This window comes from Phodopus roborovskii, unplaced genomic scaffold (genome assembly GCF_943737965.1).
Source record: "Phodopus roborovskii unplaced genomic scaffold, PHOROB, whole genome shotgun sequence".
In the NCBI taxonomy this organism is placed as follows: domain Eukaryota; kingdom Metazoa; phylum Chordata; class Mammalia; order Rodentia; family Cricetidae; genus Phodopus; species Phodopus roborovskii.
In genome coordinates this window covers 4104860-4125941 of record NW_026126485.1, presented here as the reverse complement: position 1 = coordinate 4125941, position 21082 = coordinate 4104860, and the positions used below count along the sequence as shown (strand labels likewise).

At 39.2% G+C, this 21082-nt stretch overlaps 1 protein-coding gene across 1 annotated transcript in view; it reads right to left on the bottom strand.

Moving 5' to 3' along the window:
• Positions 1-21082, bottom strand: part of Ryr2 (ryanodine receptor 2) — a 548210-nt gene that overhangs the window by 367764 nt on the left and 159364 nt on the right. The window contains exon 2 of the mRNA XM_051194750.1: positions 15743-15862. Within this exon, the coding sequence (XP_051050707.1) occupies positions 15743-15862 (120 nt within the window). The remainder of the gene's footprint in view (positions 1-15742; positions 15863-21082) is intronic.

Sequence of the window (21082 nt, the reverse complement as noted above, 5' to 3'; positions counted from 1 at the left end):
TTCCTAAGTCTGAAACCACCAAGGTAATTTGTGGGTGAACTGTGAAGTGTGTGATTAGCTCAGTCCGTGGTGAGAAGATCATCAGGGCCACTGATCACCAAGGTGTGAACTGGCAGTAGAGCGGGTGCTACAAATACAGTAAGACTTGTCATGGGCCACTTCCACTCTCTGAGTCACTGTGGTCACTTGTGGTCAGGATTCCTAGAGTTATAAACTTACTAAATACCCTTTTTGCATTCTCTGACCATAACACTAAGGCACAATACTATGTTGTCGACTGCCATGGTTTGACCATGAATGGTCCCTCACAGGCTCCTGTTTTGAAAATCTGTTCCCAGCCAGTGACACTGTGTGTGCCTGTGATGTACAGAGGGGGACTTGCTAGGAAGAAAAGTTTCAGTGGGAGGGGGATGAAAGGTCATTGGGGTAAAAACAACTAAAGTTCATTATATATATACATGAAAGCAACAAAGAATAATAGCCAAAGACTAATTTTGAGAGTATCAATGAAGACACTATCTGATCTCTGAGAATCATTCTAGCTTATGAAAAGAGCCTGGGTAACCCTCAAATGTATCCTTGTCAGCCTGCTGCTGAAACCTGGCATCTAACAATATCACATCTTGTGAGACTAAGCTCTCAATACATATGATCTGAGGTCATCCGAAGGTAAAGAGTGTAAAAAATAAGTTAAGTCATAGGATGCTTTCTTTATTGGTGTCCCTGGAGAAAAGTCAGATGTAGTGAGACAGGCCTCCATCCACCTGGTATGTAAAGTGCTACGTCAAATGTGTGAGAGACAATCAAAGAAAGGTTCTGTTCCCTTTTTCTCATATCATCTCTGGGATTTGTGCAAATTGGTGCTCTGAGTTAAAATGCTGGGATAAACTTTGGGTTACACTACCTGGAACAGAGAGTGAGCTCAAACTACAGCCTGCTAGGACTCCGTGTTGAAGGGTAGGCTCTAGTGCAAATCTCCTCAGCTCTTCTAAGTTCTATTTCTTTTCAGCAAGTTGGCTCCCTTACCTCAACACTAAGCTTGGAATTGCAACACATTCCAGTAAAGCAATTTGTTCTGGAGGCTTTGAAGGTGCAACCTTGAAAGTGTAAATCCAATACTGCAAGAGCTTAGAGCTTCCTAGATTCGTTCTTTGAGTGTTCTTCACTTAAAAATATCCAGCTGCAAATCAAGCATTATTGTCTGTAGCATCTTTTGAATGGAGTACTTCCAAAATAAAATATATATAAATTCTGGAGCTGAAGAGGCAGCTCAGCAGTTAAGAGTACTTGCTGCTCTTGCAGCAGACCTCAGTCTGGTTCCCAGCATGCATGTCACAACTGCCTGCAACTCTAGCTCCAGAGCACCTTGTGCCTTCTTCCATCCTCTGCAGGAACAGCATTTATCTATGCATATACATAAGTAATCTTTGAAATGTGCACACACACACACGCAATTCTGTAATCAGCATCTATGTCCTAACAGCCAGCTAAAGATTAAGTATATTCATACAGAAATGAAGCAAACTAAGTGCCCAGCCTTGATTTCATCCCACCCTAAAGAAATGCCATAACTTCTGCTGAAATTACTGCTTACCATTATGTATCCTTATTCAAATAGTGATATATACATAACCTAATTGCTTGTATAGAATTATCTTGCATATATTAACATGACATACATGTATAACAAGGCATATGTCTATAAACACTGTGGATTAACTTTTAAGTGGATTACTGCTGACATGTATGCTTATGGTTTCAATGTGTAGATTTCTTAATTCCTCCCTAGTGAATATTTAGAAATATCTGTTGGTTGTTTAGTTTGTATTCTAAGTTGATTAATTTTCTATAGTAATTTTATATTCACAATAACACTAGGAAGAAGGTGGAGAGAGGTCCCATGTATTCTCTACCACCCTCACTTGCACCTCACCAACATTGGCATCAACAGACCACTGGCCAAGCCTATTGTGTGCTTCCTGTTCACCCGAAGAACCCCATACAACCTCTGATCTATTTATTGTCCACACAGTTTTACCTTTTCTAGAATATCATGTAGTTGGCAGCACATAAGATACAGTCATTTTCAGACTGACTTCTTTGTACCTTGGAGGTTCCTTCACATATTCTCTCAGATTAATGGCACACTGTATGGGTGTGTCAAAGTTCATCTATTCACCTACTGAAAGACATGCTGGCTGCTTCCAAGGTTGGAGAATTATGACTTATGTGTAGGGAGCCGTCCCAGCATTCTCCATTACAAGATGGCGCCTGCATCCGGCTGGCGTTGAGAGTAAACAAGTCAGTGCGCAGGTGCAGGGTGATTTTCCCTCCCTTGGCCTCTGCCTCTCCCGTGGCGTCATATGGGCCGATGGGCTGCAGCCAATCAGGAGGTGACATGTCCGAGGTGAAGGTTGTAAACCTATATAAGGGTTGGGTTTTGGATGTTTGGGGTCTCCGCTCTGTAAGCTTATGCTCTCCCTCTCAAGATGCATTAAAGCTTTACTGCAGAAGGATCCTGAGTGTGCCACGTTGTTCTTGCTGGCGAGACGGTAGCACAGGACACTTATTGTAAGCATCTATTAGCAGGTATCTGCAGGAATTTACATTTCAAGTCATTTTCTCAAGAACGGTGGTAACGGGATCATATAATGAAGGCATGTTTAACTGATGTAAAGATGTTACACAATCCTCCAACATGCCTATTCTATTTGCCTTCTCACCAGAATGGACAAGAGTTCCCACTGCACTAGTATTTGATCTCATCATCAGTTGGTCTTGTCTTTTCTACTAGATCTTAGTTTTCTATTGCAAATAAACTGACATCAACATGCATGTGCTTGTTTTCATGATCACACATTGAACAAGCTGGTCCAGGACAAATATGATTCTAAGAGTATCTATAAGTGATTGTGGAGTGTTTAGCCCCCTTTGAAACAGCTATGTCACAACCTGTCCCTCACAAGGCTCAGAGGACATTGTAGAAGAGAATATGGAAAGCTGTAGAAGCCAGAGATTTGGGAACACTGCTTCACAGCAGTGTCTTCTAGACATGACAAGACATACATGAACTTACAGAAGCTACGGTTGCATGCAGAGGACTGGTACAACATTAAGTAGGTCAATATTCCAGTGTGGCTAGGGGATGAGCTCAAGAGGCCTCATCCCTAGCTGAGGGGATACTGGCATTTTATGGTTGCTGGGTAAGGATAGTCAGGTTTTTTTTCTTTCTTTTCTTTTTTTCCAGGGTCTATGGTGCCTGGTAAATAGTCGCCCACACTCTAATAAATGGCCTCACACCCACAGTACACAAGCAGAACTAATTAAATTCAGTAGGTTACATAAAAGAGAGCATGGAAGGGGAATGCAGTGAGGGTCAGGGAGGGGTTGAGAATAAGAAGGTGTAGATTGTCAAATACATGGTAAACATTCACAAAATTCTGTCTATCTCTCTATCTCTATCTGTGTGAGTATATGTCTCTCTCTCTCTCCGTGTGTGTGTGTGTGTGTGTGTGTGTGTGTGTGTGTGTGTGTGTGTGTGTGTGTGTCCCACATTACTTTCTAAAAAGGTTTTATGGGTTTACAGTCCTATCATAGATATATGAGGATTCCCATTGTCACCATATTACATAGCCACCCTTGCAACCATTTGCCAGTGTCACACATAATTCATTACAATGTGACATTCCTTTCTCATTGATCACCCCAAACACTACCAGACATCTTTCAATAATTAGGAAGCTATATGAGCTACCTCTCTTAGAGATATTTTAAAGCTTGAGTGTTTTTTCTACTTAGACTGTTTTTTTCATTATGAATTAACGGAAGACCTCTGTTTATTCTCTAGAGTGAAATTCTCATATTTTACATGCACAATTTAAAAACTTGTTTACAATCTGAGCTTTGTCCTGTTGTTTTGCTTGATTGTTTTATGCATTACAGTACCCATTAATATCCAGAAGTCTTTCATTTTTATGTTGTGAAATAAAAGTTTGTTTTGCTTTGGTGTTTGTGATTCTTGGAACTTTTTTTTAATCAGTTTTATTTAAGTATACTTCACAAACAATAAACTTTACTAATTAAACCACATAATCTGATTCATTTTCAGACTTTTCTACTATCATTTAACTATCAAATTTGCTAATTTATGGAAGAAAAATAATTACTTATCTCTACAGCAAATTTCCCTCTACTTCTCCCAACCCTTCATGTTCAACTGCTTTATCAGCAGATATAATTTGAGTCTTTGTGGTTGTTTGTTTGCTTTTTAGGTGCTAGTTCTGTCTTTTTATCTAAGGATTCTTGTTGTACAGATTAATAAGTTTGGAGTTGGAGATGCCACTCAGTGCTGAAAACCCATGACTAGGATATTTGAGACCCTGAGTCAGAGTACCCTAGTAATTATAGAAACAAATGAATAATTTGTTTATCCTTTACCAGTTAATGGCAATTTTGGTTGCTTCTTAAGTTGATACTGTTATGAGAAAAAGTAGCTAAACACACTGGTACAAGACCCTGAGTCGAAGCAAATAAATAACTCTTGGATAGATAATCAAGAATGGATTGCCAGACAATGGCATAAAAGTTTCATTTTTATCAGAAATAACAAACTAGTTTTCAAAAGGATTGTTCTACTTTGTATTAAAATGTAATTTCATGATCTCCGTTATCACATACCAATGTTTGCAGCTAAAATATTTTGTGGAAAGATATTAGAAAATTACACCAGCAAAAGATCTTAGAATTTTAATCATGGAACTTTTGTAATTATCCATTCTCAGGATTTTTCTGTAAAGCCTTTGATTCTTCATATTTTGTGTAAGTATGACAATAGATATTCCTTCTTTATATCAAGTAGTAAATTAAATATTACTCTGAGTACACTGAGCCAAGCCCATAGTTGATCAACAAAGGATTAAGCACTATTATAGCCACAAATGTGTTTACTCAGATCATATTAAAAATATTCAATTAATTCCACAAAGCAGGACAACAACTCTGTGTGTTATCTCTGTGTGCCAATTCTGTGTGCCATCTCTGTGTGCTACCTCTGTGTGCCATCTCTGTGTGCTATAGAGAAAACATGGGAGTCTTTTAAAAGCCAAATGAACTAGTGAACTTTCAGAATAGTGTAAGTATTGTTATGGGTCTAAAGATTGAAAGGCAATTAAAAGTCAATATATATTTTATATATTTATTGAGCATCTACTTTCCTCAAAAGTATGTTAGTTCCTGAGATGAGACAGGTGTCTGTCTCTGCCAGGAAATAAAAAAGGGGGGAGAGGAAGGGGGGTATGTACTACAGATGTAGGAAGGTTTTACAAAGGAAGTCATGCCTAACAGCTGAGTAAAGGAGGAGTCCACTTCCTTCAAGTGAATTATATGCAAGAATGTTCTAGGAAGAGAGAAAAGCAGAGCATAGAGCTTTTTTGTTTTGTTTTGTTTTCAGGAAAACTAAACTGGGTTATTTATACATTGGGGAATGTAGAAGCATGTCTGAAAGTACCAAACCAATATGCAGAGCATATGCTATGCAATGCAGTATTCAAGAACTGCCCACTGTTCTTCATCTTTCAATTAACACACTGGAGACAGGGAGTCTGAAGACCCACCATACCCTTCAATAGAACACTTGGCAATTGCTTGCTTCTGCATCACACTCTATTTATATCTATACAACCCAAATTCTATACATTTAGTCCCTTTCAAATTTCGAAAACATAACTCATTATTTGCCATCCATTTAGAAGACCCATCAAGCCCTATGCCTCTACTGTCATAAGATTCAACTAACACTTCAAGCTAGAAGGCTTCTGACTCTCTTGGCTTTATGATGGGATGGTAATTCTAACTGACTCAAAAGTTGTCCTCTGTCATACTTTTGCATATTAGTCTTATGGCATTTGTTCCAGCTGCTTCTTGGAGAAATACAAGGCTTCCTATATACTAGACCAGACATAGCCATGCTGATTCTGTGCACCAGATACAGCCACTGCAGTTTTTTGTTTTTTGTTTTGTTTTGTTTTGTTCTGTAACTCATGAAATAGGAATAGTTTCCTCTTTGTGTATGTGGTGGTGGGGGGGTATGGGGAAATACCTCAGTGCTTACAGCACAAGCATGAGGACCTGTATTCAGATCCCCAGGAGACCATAAATGCTGGGGCAAAAGCATAGCCCTGCAATCCCAGCACGGGAGAAGCAGCCACTAGAAGAAGCTCACTGCACTGTCAGCCAAGCCAATCAGTGAGCTCCTGGTTCAGAGACAGACCCTACACAAAGAAGTTTGAGGCTCACAGGAGGGGACAACTTGACCTTGACTCCTGGCCTCCACCTGCATGTATACACACATCATACACACCCCTATGCACATGTACTCACACATACACAAGACAAACAGGAACACGGGCAAGAAATTCACATTTCACTGCCCATCCATACAGTTTTTAGGCTCACAGCCAGGCTTATCTATTTGCATACTGTCTACAGCTGCTTTGGGGCTAAATGTCGGAGTTGAAAAGAAAACATGACCCAAGATATCTAAAATATTTACTCTCTGGCTCTTCCCAGAGAAAGCTGCCAAGCCAGCTCCACTGGCTGCTATGTGCCTACCACAGCTAAGCCACACTCTTGAGATCTAGAAAGGAAGAAGCAACAAAGCGCCAGCACAACGGTGCTATTCTTCAAATTCAGGTCTTAGTGTCAAAGACGGGCAGCTTCAGGATAGGAAGATAACAGCGTCAGTAGTTTAGAGCTTCCCAACACTGAGGTCCGAGTTCAGATCCCCAGATCCCATGTACATTCTGGGTGAGTGTGGCATCCTGGCTATAATTCCAGACTTGGAAGGCAAAGACAAGGAGTACCCAGAGCATGGTATTTTATGGAGACTATACGCATAACATGCATTCAAAAAGCATGCATACATACACATGCACAAGACACACACGAGATATGGGAAATGAGGTGGGACTAGAAGCTTCTCTTTACCCTACAGATGTCCATCCTCTAGTGTTGGAACACTATCATCAAATATCCACTCCCACCCAAGATTCTATAAGGCTGTTCCCAAATGCCTTTAGCACCTACTGGGCAGAACCAAAGCTATCAGCACTTAATAAGCCATCCTCGTCTTCCTACCTTCAAAGCCCATCCCACCAGGCAGAGACAGAGCTGGCAGATGAGGCAGCAGGAATGTAATTCCATTGCTCACTTAACTTGCTAGCATGGCACCTGGGTAACCAGCAGACAGAATGGGTAGGTCACAGCATCTGCCAATCTTCTTCCAGTGCTTGAAGGGACTCCATTAGCAAGAGAAAAGTTACAGGGGGGGTCTGCTCCAGGCAGTCCCATCTGCTCCATGCTTAGTAAAAATCTCCAGCAGATGATGGGTAAAAATTGTTTCTTCTAAAGTTTTCGTCTTATTTCATTTTCTATATCTTCTAAGGAAATTACTAGGAAATAGAGTGCCCCTTTCTTAACCACCACAAGGGTTCCCTTAAAGCTATAAAAGTCCCTCAGTATCAGTCTTCAACTTATAAGGAAATACAATAATGTCACATTTATTTCTAAGTATTCTATAAAATGTTTCCTAGATGGAGAGTTTCAATTATGTCATCTTATTCTACAATTATGTCCTTTTGTAATCATTCTTTCCAAAATGGGTAGCAGCATGAATGAGTGTTTAAATTCTAGCAGGAATTATTCATCTATAACTTATAGAAACACAGAGTTCCATTTTAGCCCAATGTAATAATTTGTTCCCCCAATCAAATGTTACTAGTCTTCTGTTCTTCAGAATGCCATTTAAGCATAAAATCACTTATTCTAAGTTTTCTTGGCTGTGTGATACACATGTGTGTGTAACCAGAAGACAATCTTGGGCTATCATTCCTCAGAAACTGGCCACCTTATTTATTGAAACAGGCTCTCTCTCTCTCTCTCTCTCTCTCTCTCTCTCTCTCTCTCTCTCTCTCTCTCTCTCTCTCTCTCTCCTCTTACTGGCCTAGATCACCAAATAGTCTAGTTTAGCCAGCAAGTGGGCTTCAGAGCTCAGCCTGTCTCTGCCTTCCCAGCACTCAAATTGCAAGCATGTGCCACCAAGGTCAGCTTTTTTCGTGTAGCTTTTGAGTGCAAGCTCAAGTGCAAGCTCACGAGGCAAGCACTTTACTAACTGTGTTATCTCCCCCAGCCCTCGTGGAGATATTTTCTTTCTGACACACACTGACTACTTTTCTTTCCTTTTAAAATACTGATAAATACTTGATATATAACAAAACACAAGAATACTGGCAAGCAAAAGTGATTGTTGGAAAATTCACATTCCTCCCCAAAATGATGGTCTTTCTTTTGTGTCCCTTCTACAGAAACAAAATTCCCTAAAAGCCAAATGAATAAACAGAATTACAATAACACTTGTATTAGTTTTTTATAACATGTTTTATTATTTCAATTAAATGTTAGAGGAAACATGCTGGGAAAGAAGCAACTGAAGTTTAAGATGCTTCACAAACCTTATTTTTAAAGCCAACCTTTCTTACATCATTTAGCATTTATCTCATACTGACATTTTTATTATTCAAATTTTCCCACTTGAAAAAGAAGAGTGGTTCATCTGGAATAGCACAACTGTCATGCATCATTGATGCCCCATGCATTATTGATGGGGCGAATAATATCCTGAAATGAGAAGTCGCCAGAGATAAAATTCTGCTTTTTCATGTCCCATTATGGGAAGAAATACTTGTAATTAAAGTGATGCCAGAGAAACTACAAGAAATGGAAAGCTTTCTTAAATTTATGTGTTTGGGTGCTTTGCCTGCGTTATATGTATGTGCAACACATGTATACAGTGCCTGCAGAGGCCAGAGCAGGAAGTCACATCTCCTGGAACTAGAATTACAGATGGTGTGTGCCACATGTGGGTGCTGGAAATCAAACCCAAGTCCTCTGTAAGAGCCACAAGTCCTCTTTACCATTGAGTGATCTTTTCATCACCCTAGGAAGAGCTCACTGGTAACTCCTAAAAGACTAATAAAAATTAACAGTGGTGTTTATGCATGCTGCAGACAAAGACCAGTCTAGGAAACACAGAGTCTTTAGCTACAAGGAACCTAATCACACTGTGTGAAAGGCACCTTTTTGATTGGTTTAATAAAGAGCTGAATGGTCAATAGCTAGGCGGAAGAGTATAGGTGGGACTTCTGGGCAGAGATAAGAACCCTGGGAAGAAGAGAGGCAGGATTCACCAGTCAGATGCTGAGGAAATGGAGCACACTATACTGAGTAGAGGTAACGAGTCACGTGGCAGAACACAGATTAGTATAAGAGCTAATTGGGAACACACCTAAGCTAAGGCTAAGCTTTCATAATTAATAAAGACGTCCCCATATCATTACTTGGGAGCAGGTGGTCCAAACAAAGACCAGTTATACACATATTATCTCTGCTCACTAGCATCAGGTAGACACCTCATCCCAATAAGACCATTACATAAGAACAAGTCTTTGCTAGAGCAGATTTAAGATTAGATTCCTCCCTAAACTATTGATTAGATGGTTACATCGGTATGTAACAGTGTTTCCCAAACTGTGTTCCTATAGAATCCTGTGGTTCCAACAGATCTACTGTGTTTGAGGTGAAAATTATTTTCTAGTGTTGTGGTCTTTCCTATAATTTTAAATTCCTATATAATCAAACTCATGCTTTATAATTATCCCTTTTTAAAAATACCTTCTAAAATTTGGATTGCCTTGATACATTAGATACATCAATATGATTTTTAAAATGTTTTCATTGTATTTATTTTTATGTGTGCATGTCAGACAACAACTTTCTTTTCTTTTCTTTCTTTCCAACATCTAGGTCCCAGGGATAGAACTTGGCTAACTGGTCAGGATTAGTTGGCAGCAATCACTTTTACCCACTGAGCCATCTCACCAGTCCTACTTCATTATGTTGTAAGTGTTCACTGCCGTGGGTTTAGGTCAAAAAACAAGGGGAAGACAGCAGCACATGGTGTCATATGAAAAGATAATTATTCACCATGGCATATTACAATAAAATGCCCCCTGTTCAGAACTGAAGAGCCAAACAGGTCAGTCCTTAGTGAAAGTGTAAAACCAAATACTAATTGAAATCCTTCCCAGAGGGGCTGGGGAGTTGGACCATTTGAGTTTGTTAGTGTTATTCTGGTCTTCCTGTGTAAAAGCACAATAGAGTATAAGTTTTTAGTTTTCTCATGGTTAAAATATGCCTCCTCATGTAATTCAAGTCAACACCACTGAGCAATACAAATTTATCAAAGGCACATTAGGTGAACTGGTTTTTGCTTAATGAATTGTCTTGCAGATCACAAAGTCATGGTAAATGGGAAGAAGAATGGAAAATGAGAACTGTCCCATTTCCTTGACTACGCCCCTCTGTAAGCCACTCTATTCAGAAGTAGGTTTTCTGTTATAATGACCAGGTAGTCCACAAAGCCAACCATGGCAGGCCATATTCAGTGATGAAATCTACACTCTATGTGTGGATGTGTCCTTTTTAAAGGTGTGCCAAGGAGTGAAGAGATGGCTCAGGCTACAAAGTGCTTTTGCCTTGCAAACTCAAGGTCCTCGCGTCAATCCCTAGAATCCACATAAGAAAGCTGGGAACAGATAGGCACCTTTTCTTATATCTTTGAGACAGAGTCTTACTCAGTAGCCTGGGCTTTCCTTGAACTCTGTGTAGCTTAGCTGACGGTGAACTCACTGCAATCCTGTTCCAGCATCCCAAGTCCTAGGATTCCAAGTATGAACCATTGCCCAAGGCCATTCTATTTATATTTTTAAAACAATAGGATCCTATTTTAAAACAATAGGTCCCTATGACTGTGCACATCTGTAGTCCTGGCACTCAGAAGATGCAGGAAGGCCGGTATTATGTGGTGGCCAGGCTGGGTTTCAAATTATTCATCTCACAAATGTGTTCAAATTTATTTGTACACAAGAGGGTAAATGTCTTTTATGATTTAATTTCCTCTGATTGGATTCTTAACCCCTTCTACCGATAGGAAATTTAGCATTTGACAATTTGAGATCTTGTCCTTTTTTATTAGATTAATTACTGGTTTTTCTACTGATTTTTTTTTTCAAAGACCTAGTTTTTAAACTAACCCATCAGTTAACCTAACTGCTCCATCTTGATGCTTTCCTATGGTTACTTTATTGCTCTTTATTTTCTACTTAATTGTTCATTTTTCTCATTTAGAAGAACATATGAATTTAATTCTATAAATATCATTTTCACTTCTTTCCTGCACCACATATATTCTAAAACATCATGCTTTATCATTGTATACAAGAAACACAATTTTGTATTCCTTTTATTTTGCTTCCCCTTTGGTCCAGGATTTTTATTTCCTAATGTATTTCTTAATTTTCAGGTATAGGGATCATTTGTTCTGGGGTTGGTTGTGGTTGTGTACAGGACTGCTGATTTGAATTGGTAAACTATGTCACCAGATTGGGAAACAATACAAAAGTCATCTCTCTTCCTCCTTGATACCACTTGTAAGAACTCTGGCCACTGAGCTTGCCTTATGTATTATATGGGGTTTGGAGACAGTGTTTCACCACCTATGTAACTCTGCTTTTATGAAAAAATAAATAAATAAGACTTTTAAAAAAAAGTATGATTGTCTGATAACTTACGGTATCTCCCTAATGTTATTGTGTATGTGTGGGAATGTAGTAGAGCAAATGTTTGCATGTGGAGGCTGAAGATCAACCTCCAGCGTTATTTCTAAGGAGCCATCTACCTTGCTTTTTTGACATAGGGTCTTTCGCTTTTTACTTGGAGATGATCCGCAAGGAACTGCCTGGCTCTGAAATTTCAAGCACTGACCATGTGATCTCTGTAGCTCAAACTCAGGTCTTCATACTGGCATAGTAAGCTCTTTACTAACTGAGCCTTTTCCCCACCTGAGCTCTCTAAAATTTTCCTGAAGATTTATGTATGGGGGAAACAGTCAGGGTTATATGCACAAGTGTGCAGGTACCCACAAAAGCCAGAAAAGGGCAGCCAGCCTCTGGAGATGGAGTTACAGGCAGTTGTGAGCCATCCAACATGTACTTGTGTCAGCCACAATCATTCTTAACCACTGAATCACCACTCTAGCCCCCAATAGTCTAAAATGGCAAAAATTGACTTCTGTCTCAAAGCTGCTAGTACCCCAAAATCAAAGCCCAATTTACCAACTCTATAGAGGCAAAAATGAAATGTCATTTGTGTAAGTAATGCCTAGAAAGTACCTGTCATGTTGAATGAAGAATAACCAATCATATCATCAGACATAAACATTTATATTTTCTGCAGGAAAATATACACTGATATTTCAAAACTTCCCTTCTGGGAGAAGATAAGCCTGAATAAACATCTTAGGAGCATAATGTACAATCTCCCCCAAGAAAGCAGCTCTGCTTTGATGGAGAGATGCTAAGGCCTGAGCCACTTCTGGGCCTGCTTCCAGGCCTTCATATATAATTTATAGTCTGACTGGTTATTGTCGACAATCACTCTATGCTCCTTATTTTGTGATAAACACAGGAGACACCAGTTGGAGAAAGGGAAACTACATCCCATTTTTCTACTAATGAAAGTCAAATCCAGGTGAAATATAGCACTATTGCTGTATTTACATATGAGAATCATGAACTGAGGCCTGGAGTTCTGTCTCTTTTTCATTACTTGTCACAAATAAATAAATAAATAAATAAATAAATAAATAAATAAATAAATAAATAAAGTTAAGGAGTTAAAACTGGTCCCCAGAGATCCAGGGCTTAGTATATCAATGCAAAGGGAAGAACATCAGCATAAACTCTGCAATGTCCTATAAAGTTTGTCAGGATACAGACCAAATGGTACATCCTAGAAATAAAGGCAAACAAAACAAAAAACAAAAAACAAAAAACAAAAAACAAAACCCACTGAAGTGGGAACTACAGTGGCAAATTGGGGAAGGTGACCTGGAAGAGAGGCTGTTTTATGTGGACTTTGGACAAGCCCCTTTTCTCTTATCATTAGCAGCAATTGACTTCTGTTTCCAAGTTGCTAGGTCCTAAAAAACCAAAGCCCAGAGCCCAACTCTCCATGAAAAGGGCAGAAAAGAAGCTGCAGGAAGAAAGGAGCAAGGGAACGTGTGCATAGCAAAATGAAACAAGGTCAGAACAGCAGCCAGACAAACACGGTCGGGTGATCCAGTCATCACAGGAGTGGAGAGGAAGGAGACTTACAGCAAAATAGGAAAATAGCTTGGTGTTCTGCCCAGTGTCAGCTTTATCTTTAATCCTACACTCTATATATAATAAGTCAATGCAACTCTTCAGACTACATTCTTTCACTGACGACACAGTTCAGGTGAAGATCTAGGCCTATGTGAATGCTCCGTTGTCACTTGGTATACCTATTGTTGAACTAGGAATATTAATTTGAGTATGTATTACCATGAGAGGGGAGCAAAAGGCAACCTTGGGTGTCATTCCTTGGATGTTGTTCACATTTTTTTAAGTTTTGAGAAAGAGTCTCTCATTGTTCTGCAGCCCTTCAAGGAGGTTAGGCTGATTGACCAGTAAGTCCCAGGGATCTTATCTCTGCCTTCCCAATGCCCAGACTGCAAGTGAGTACCACCATTCCACCATGCCAAACTTTTTTATGTGGATTCTTGGGATGAAACTTGGGTCCTTGTATGTGCAAGCATTTTACTAACTGAGCCATTTCCCTAATCCAGAATATTAATTTTTAGTGTCGAAACCAATTCCCTTAACAAAGAATCAAAACATCATCTACTACAATGTTTGATATAATGAGGAAAAAGTCAGGTTACGGGGCTGGGGAGATGGCTCAGAGGTTATGAGTGCTTATTGCTCTTCCAGAGTACCTGGGTTTAGTGCTTAATACTCATATGACAGCTAATAACTGCCTGTATCACAGTCATAGGGCACCTGATGTTGCATTCTGACCTCCGAGAGTGCCAAACACACACATGATGCACATGCATGCATGCAAACACTCATGAAAAAAAATGAAGCATTTTAAAGAGTCAACAAAAAAAAGAAAGAAAAACTTGTTCTAGTCACCACAAAAATGTGAGAAACCAAAGAAAATTCTAAATATGAAGATTCTAGATCTTGAAGAGTAGTTTTTACAACTAGCCTTATCACAGTAAATTTTACAAAGACAATAGAATTTGTCAAATTAAAATAAGTTTAAGCAGAGGACTTGGGATGAAGCTCAGTTGGCTGAGTGCTTACCTAACAAACATAAGCTATGAGTTCAAATCCAGCACTGCAAAAACCAAACATGTTGGTGCACACCTGAAATTCCAGCACCAGGAGATGGAAACAGAAGGATCATACATTCATGGGCATCCTTGGGCTACATGGCAAGTTCAAGGCCAGCCTGAGCTGCATGAGACTTTTTCTCAAAAAGTTTTCAAGGAGGAGTATACTATCCTTAACATACACTTAACTACATAAGTCATTGTCTCAAAAAAAAAAAAAAAAAAAGCAGTTGTATAATACAGCTATCATTGATTGTTATAAAGTTAAGAATTTCATTTGGATAAATAACTATAATAAATATATCATATACTCATTGTTGGCTTATAATTAAAAAGTGATGTGGCATAAAATACTAATCAAATATTTGAAGCCAAAAGTTTTGGTACAAGTGTACACAGCCTTTACTAACAGTGCTGTTGATGTCATGTTGAGTATTTCAAGTCTAAGACTTGATGTCTATTTCCAGTTCTTTATCTGTGTAATGAATATGATCACAATGCATACTTTCTGTTATGGTGGAATTTAAATGAGATTGTACACACCAAGAATACTATAAACGCAAAAGTGTTACACAAGAGATCACTGAGTGCACCAATTCTCATTCATATTATGACTTCCAGAAATATCGTCTTTCCCCAGTTCTTCACAAACAGGCCCATGGTGGTATTCTTGGAGCATAGTCTAAATCCAATCACAATTCCCGTCACCATAGCTCCCAGTGAGAGGAAGAATCGGCTGCCAGTCAAAGCTGAGCTTCCTGATTATTCCCAGCTTCCTCTCCCAGACTCCACCTTCTCAAATTCCTGTAAGAGCTGTGAGAATCTTAGAGGCCTTCAAACGAGTGGAATCAATGCCCTGCTCCTGTGTCCCACCCACACAGCCCTCTACATTACAAAGAAACCTAGACTCCTCCAAACCCAGGTTCTAGGTCATCATAGACTTCCTCTATGATAGCTGGTCTCTTTGTGCTAGTTAAACATTCCTCATTCCTGACAAGAGATGTTATGTGGCTTTGTTCTTGTTGGAACTGTCAAGAACTTAGTCACTTCATTCATCACTACCTCAAAAAAGCCTTCCTGAAGTGCTATAAAAGAACAAGACCTCCCTCGATTTCTGTATTCCAGGTTATTCTGCTTTCCTTCTAGGCCTTTCTCCATATAGTAGTCGCATCATTTATGGGCACACTTGCTTTTCCACTACCGAACAACTATCATGGATCAAGACCTTTTCTATACCTGTGAATAAGTGCATCTCAATTCTCTGCAACCCATACAGACCCAGTTTTTAGATCAAGAAGTGAGAGCATCTTCCTGCCCCATATAGCTCATAAATTGCCTATTCCATAGAAAACTACAGTGCTTATACACAAACTTACTACCGCAAGTGAAACTTGAATACTCCATCAGCCTTAAGAGCTTTCAACCCACCTTGGAATTGGATGTAGACTCCAAAAAACAAAGTCTGTTGCCAAATCCTTCGGCTGCCAAGCATAGTTTCTGCTGCTCTTTGTGGACGGTCGCAGTGCACTGCAGAACCACCTCATCATCCTACAGAAAGAAACAGAAAGAAAAGTGAGATTCCATGTGGCTGGGCTATGTGTGATCTAGAAAAATAGGATGTTATTACCTACTAATAATCTGAGGTGTAGGATGCTGAAGAGATAGCTTTTACAGAAGACCCAACTTCATTCCCAGTACCCACATGGTGACATATAACTATCAGTAACTCCCCCTTCATGGGCACCAGATACACTAATGGTGCACATACATTCATTCAGGCAAAATACTAGTACACACAAGATAAAATATTTTTTAAAAAATTATTATTAGCTATGCTAGTTAGTTATGACCGTCAACTAGATACAACCTTGAGTCACTTGAGGAAAAGTCTTTATGAGGAGTTAAATCAGATTGGTTGGCCTATGGGCATGTCTTCATTATTCATTGATTCAGGAAGAGCCAGGCCATTGAGGGAAGTACTAGTCCCCAGAAAAGGGGTCACAGCAGAATAAGAGGGGACACAGCTGTCTGAGAGAAAACAAGCAAGGAAGGTTGTGTATAAGGAGTAAGTTTTTTTCAACCGCCGCTGGTCTTGTCCCGCTGCTGCACCTACCCCAATTAATGCACAGAGACTCTGTATTAGATATAATTCTGTTGGCCAGGTATTTGGTTTTTATTGGCTAGCTCTGTTTTAAGTATTAACCCATTTCTATTAATCTAAAATTTCCACGTGCTTTTATTTTTACCATGGAATGGGGCCTGAGTCTGGTCTCCCCAGCCTCTCCATCTTGACTCCTCCTTACTCCTTCCTCTTTCCTCCTCATCTTCTAGTCCCACCTATCTAGCTTTCCTATTGGCCAACAGTGCTTTATTCATTAACCAGTATGAGAAACATATTTACAGAATGACATCTCCCATCAGCTGTGCTTACTCTTTCTTTCCTTGACCTTGGGTATGATGTGACTAGCTGCTCGGGTTCCTGCCTTGACTTTCCCACAAAGATGAACTAAAACCCATAACAGAAGACCAATAAACTCTGCCCTCTCCAGTGTTGCTTTTGGCCAGGATGTTTTCATTTCTTTGTTTTTTATCACAGGAGCAGAAAGGAAACTAAAATATGAGCCATATGTAAGAAGTGCCACCAAAAAAAGCTATACAGGGTCGGTCTCTTGAGTGCTTTAATCTGCAAGAAGGAAGTGGGATGCTGAAGAAAGGGAAGGGCCAAGGTCATTAAAGGTCATCAATTTTCTTGTTGCTACCACTAAAGGCAAGTATCTATAAATGAAAGACAGGATTTTTCAAATTCACACTCACACAATTTCAATCACCAGAAGTGAAAAAAAAAAAAAAAAAAAAAAACAGTTGTTTCTGATGACATTGAACATCTTCAAGAATGAAATGCTTGTCAGTCTAAAACTAACTTGGGGAAACATGCCAACAACTCTACTGGGTTCAAGTCAATGGTAAGTCACCTTAGTTCTACCACACAGTGACACAACCTATCTGAGAAGACCCTGGGCTGCTTAAAAACACAGAGAGATTATTTGTTAGTTCAATGCTCAGAAATACAACAAGGGATTTGAACCAATTACTGAAGCAGGATTACAGAAGAACATGTTCATGGGAAAAGGTAATGGACAGGATGACTTGACACAGAGTCTGTGACTTATCTAAGAAGAAGGGCCATAGAGTCTAGCAGGATCTTAAGTAAGGCCACTCTGGGTTACATAGCAAGTTCAAGACCAGTCCACTATCCCATGCAAAAAAGAATGAGCCGAAGCTGCCCTCCTGGCTCTGCCACACACTAGGTCGTGTGATCGTAGGCAAGACCTTCAGTCTCTGAAATGATAATATAAGAGTAACTGCTACCACAATAACTCAGGAACTTAACAGAAACTGAATAAGAGGAGAGAAGGTTACTTTGTAACAAAGTATCATCCCATTTAACAGGTCCTATTACTTATGGTATGTGCCCATGCACACACACACACACACACACACACACACACACAGGTGCACATGCATACATATGCATGTGTTGAGGTCAGGGATCTGAACAGGGTGTCTTGTTTAATCCCTTTTTGGAACATGGTCTGTCTCTGAGATTGGAACTCAAAAGGCTGATCAGTGAATCCTAGGTAACCCCATGTTACCTGGGTAACCTCCCTTGTTCTGGGAACAGAGGAATATATCTGTTGTACCTGATTGTTTTGTTTTGTTTTAACATGGGTTCTGGGAGATCAAAGACAGTCCTCATGCTTGCATGGCAAGCACTGTATTGACTCATCCCAATCCTACCACTTGTATTTTGACATGTCAACCACAAAGTCACAGAAGGACACATAACAGAGGAAAGAATCCAAGCATCCATTGATCCCTTCCTGAGTCTGCTGACCCAGAAGTATTGCATCAAGGAGTGTACTTATACTACATTGCACTGTAGAATGGAAGAGAAAAGATGAGTAAGTGGGATGAATCTCAAGAAATAGAAAGCAAGCTGCTTTGCTTAACTCAAAGCAAATGCTGTGTTCAAAGTCACCATTCTACTTTGCATTCAAAACCTTTCTTGTGTTTGCTGTTTGCTCTCATTTGCTACATGGTTGCATCAGCATGAAGCAGCTAGCAGATAGCGCCTGCCACAGGCCAAGACCAGCTGTTAACTTCCACCCACTAAGTCCACCTCTGGTGCTCATTAATTTGAAAGAATATTCATTTTACTTGAAAGGCCATTTGCTTGGGTGGGGTAGCCTGATTTCCCTATAAATAAGAGCAAATGCAAAATTCATGTGCTGCATGACAAAATAAAAGATCATGAAATGCTTTACATAATCCACTATAAGATCAAAGCTATATGGTGGTTTCCAAACAAGCATATAATGAGAAAGCTGGAAATGGTACTGATGTGCTCACAAGCCTAGCAAATCCCAGAGGTCTCTCACTATTTTGTATTACATGTCCTATGGACCCAGCTCTATTATGTAAACAACACTCCAAGATAGAAGAACCTTTGGGGAAAGCTGTAGACTGTTGCTATTTAGTGAGTAATTACTTGAAGGCATGAATTAAAGACATCAAAGTGAACAGAAGTGAAGACAGTAAAAGCCAAGGATAGGTAGAAGAAAGCAGTACACAGCATCAGGGACACATGAGAACAGCAGCCCTACTAAGTAATTGTGAAAAATAGAGAAGGCATCACACAGTTCCCAAAGGCATGGGGCAGACTAGTCACATACATAGGAAGGAGAAATTGAGGCACAATGTAACTTTTTACTCACTAGGATTTGTTATACATGTTTCCAGGAACTAAATCATTAAATCCAATGTATCAGAATCTGAAAGACATATCCATGTTGTTTCTACCATGAATTGATTTTTTTTAAACCATGCTTGTTACCAGAAGGATTGTTTTCTATATCCTGACATGCATCCTGAGCCAGAGGTTCTTGCTAAAACATATACTCCTATTCTGTAGGCTTTGGGTGGTACTAAGAGTGCATTTCTAATAATGCCAATGTTTAGGGCCATTCTCTAAGTATTCAGGATCCATAATGCATTTCACAAAGGATATGGATTCTAGGACACATGGGTGGTCTTCCCAAAGAGTTTAAGAGGCTACTAGTAAGCAATGGAATATTAAAATAAGTCTATAGGCTGGAGATGCAGCTCAGTTGGCAGAAAATCTGCCTAGCATTCATTAAGCCATGTATCAATCCCTGGTATTTCATAAACTATAAGTAATGACACACAACTTTAATCTTGGCCCTGAGGAGATGCAGGAAGAAGGGTCAGAGTTAGACTATATGACAAGTTGAGGCCAGTCTGAGATATCTCTGATCCTATCTCAAAAACTAACTAAATAAATAAATAAATAAATAAATACGAGAGAAGTCAGTCAGCCAGACTATCAGCACTGGGAAAAATATCCAGAAATGTAAAAATCATTTGGAATGTCCACCAACTTGATGTGAACATTAATTGTGCAAGAAAACAAATGAAGCTAAACAATTCATTCAGGAATACTATCAAACCTATGTAACTGACATTTATACATAATTTCCCTTTCATGTTGCACTTTAAATTTGGGTGACAAAGCAACTCAGGAATCATGTAATACTAACTTCAGAAAAGCTTAACTACATTTACTAAGGAGACAGACTATAGCCAGGACTGCCAATCATGTCTTGGCTTGAAATGACAGAGCCTAACCTGACAAACCCACAAAGCTTTTTCTAGCATACATGAGAACAATATCTATTTTATAGCTCCCAAAGTGGCAGGTCCCCATTTTTTGACAGAAAGTAATATATGCCAAACATTTGATGGACCAAACAGTAGAAAGCAAGCCACCTGCCAACTCCCTTTTATTAGCCCATCACTCATCCCCATGAAGACACTTTCTCCTATGATAAAAAAAAAAAAAAAAAACCTGCAGGTTTTGTAACAAAAAGGAACAACTTGAAGTTTTCTGCTGACTGAAACCCATGTGTAGCAACTTTGGTTTTGCTTAACACGTGTCTGATACATGGGATGATCTCATTTGAATATTCATGTATATAAAACCTAGTTTCTATCCCCAATACTTAAGACTAATATTACCTAACACTGAGATCCAGAGTGCTAACATGACAAAGACACAATGGAAGTATTTCTGTGTAGATCATAAGTATTGCATCAACCTATCTCCTGATTCACAGTTCTCACTTCTGAACCTGGTCATGCACATCAACTGTATGTCTAAAGCAAACAATGACCATCATGCCTCCTACCTTAGCACATAAAGCTAAAAGCACCTTAAATTTACATCTGCTATACTTTTTAAAAAAATATTTTTAAATATTAACTTTTAAATATGATAATTTTAGACTTTTATAAAATATACTGGGGTCATGCCAACCCCTATCACCTCCCCTGCACACCTACTGGCATCCTTCTGCTGCCCTAATGCCTCATACTCAGTTTACACACACAAAAAAAAAATCATACTCCATGACCAAATTACTACAAAATGGATCTAATGAAAGTTGTTACTTCATTATTTTTTGTTTCAAAGCCTAGCTGTTAATGAAGCACAAATGATTAGCATCATACAATTTCCTTGCTGCTCTCAGAAAGACTGGAATCTATCATTTTAGGTTCTGTAAAACAAACCTCAAACAATAAATTTACTTTAGGCAAATGCTGGATAGAACAGTAAAGACACAATGGTTTAGAAAAATGTTATGAACTGGGTATGCTGGCACAAGGCCTATAATTTCAGAAATTGGTAGG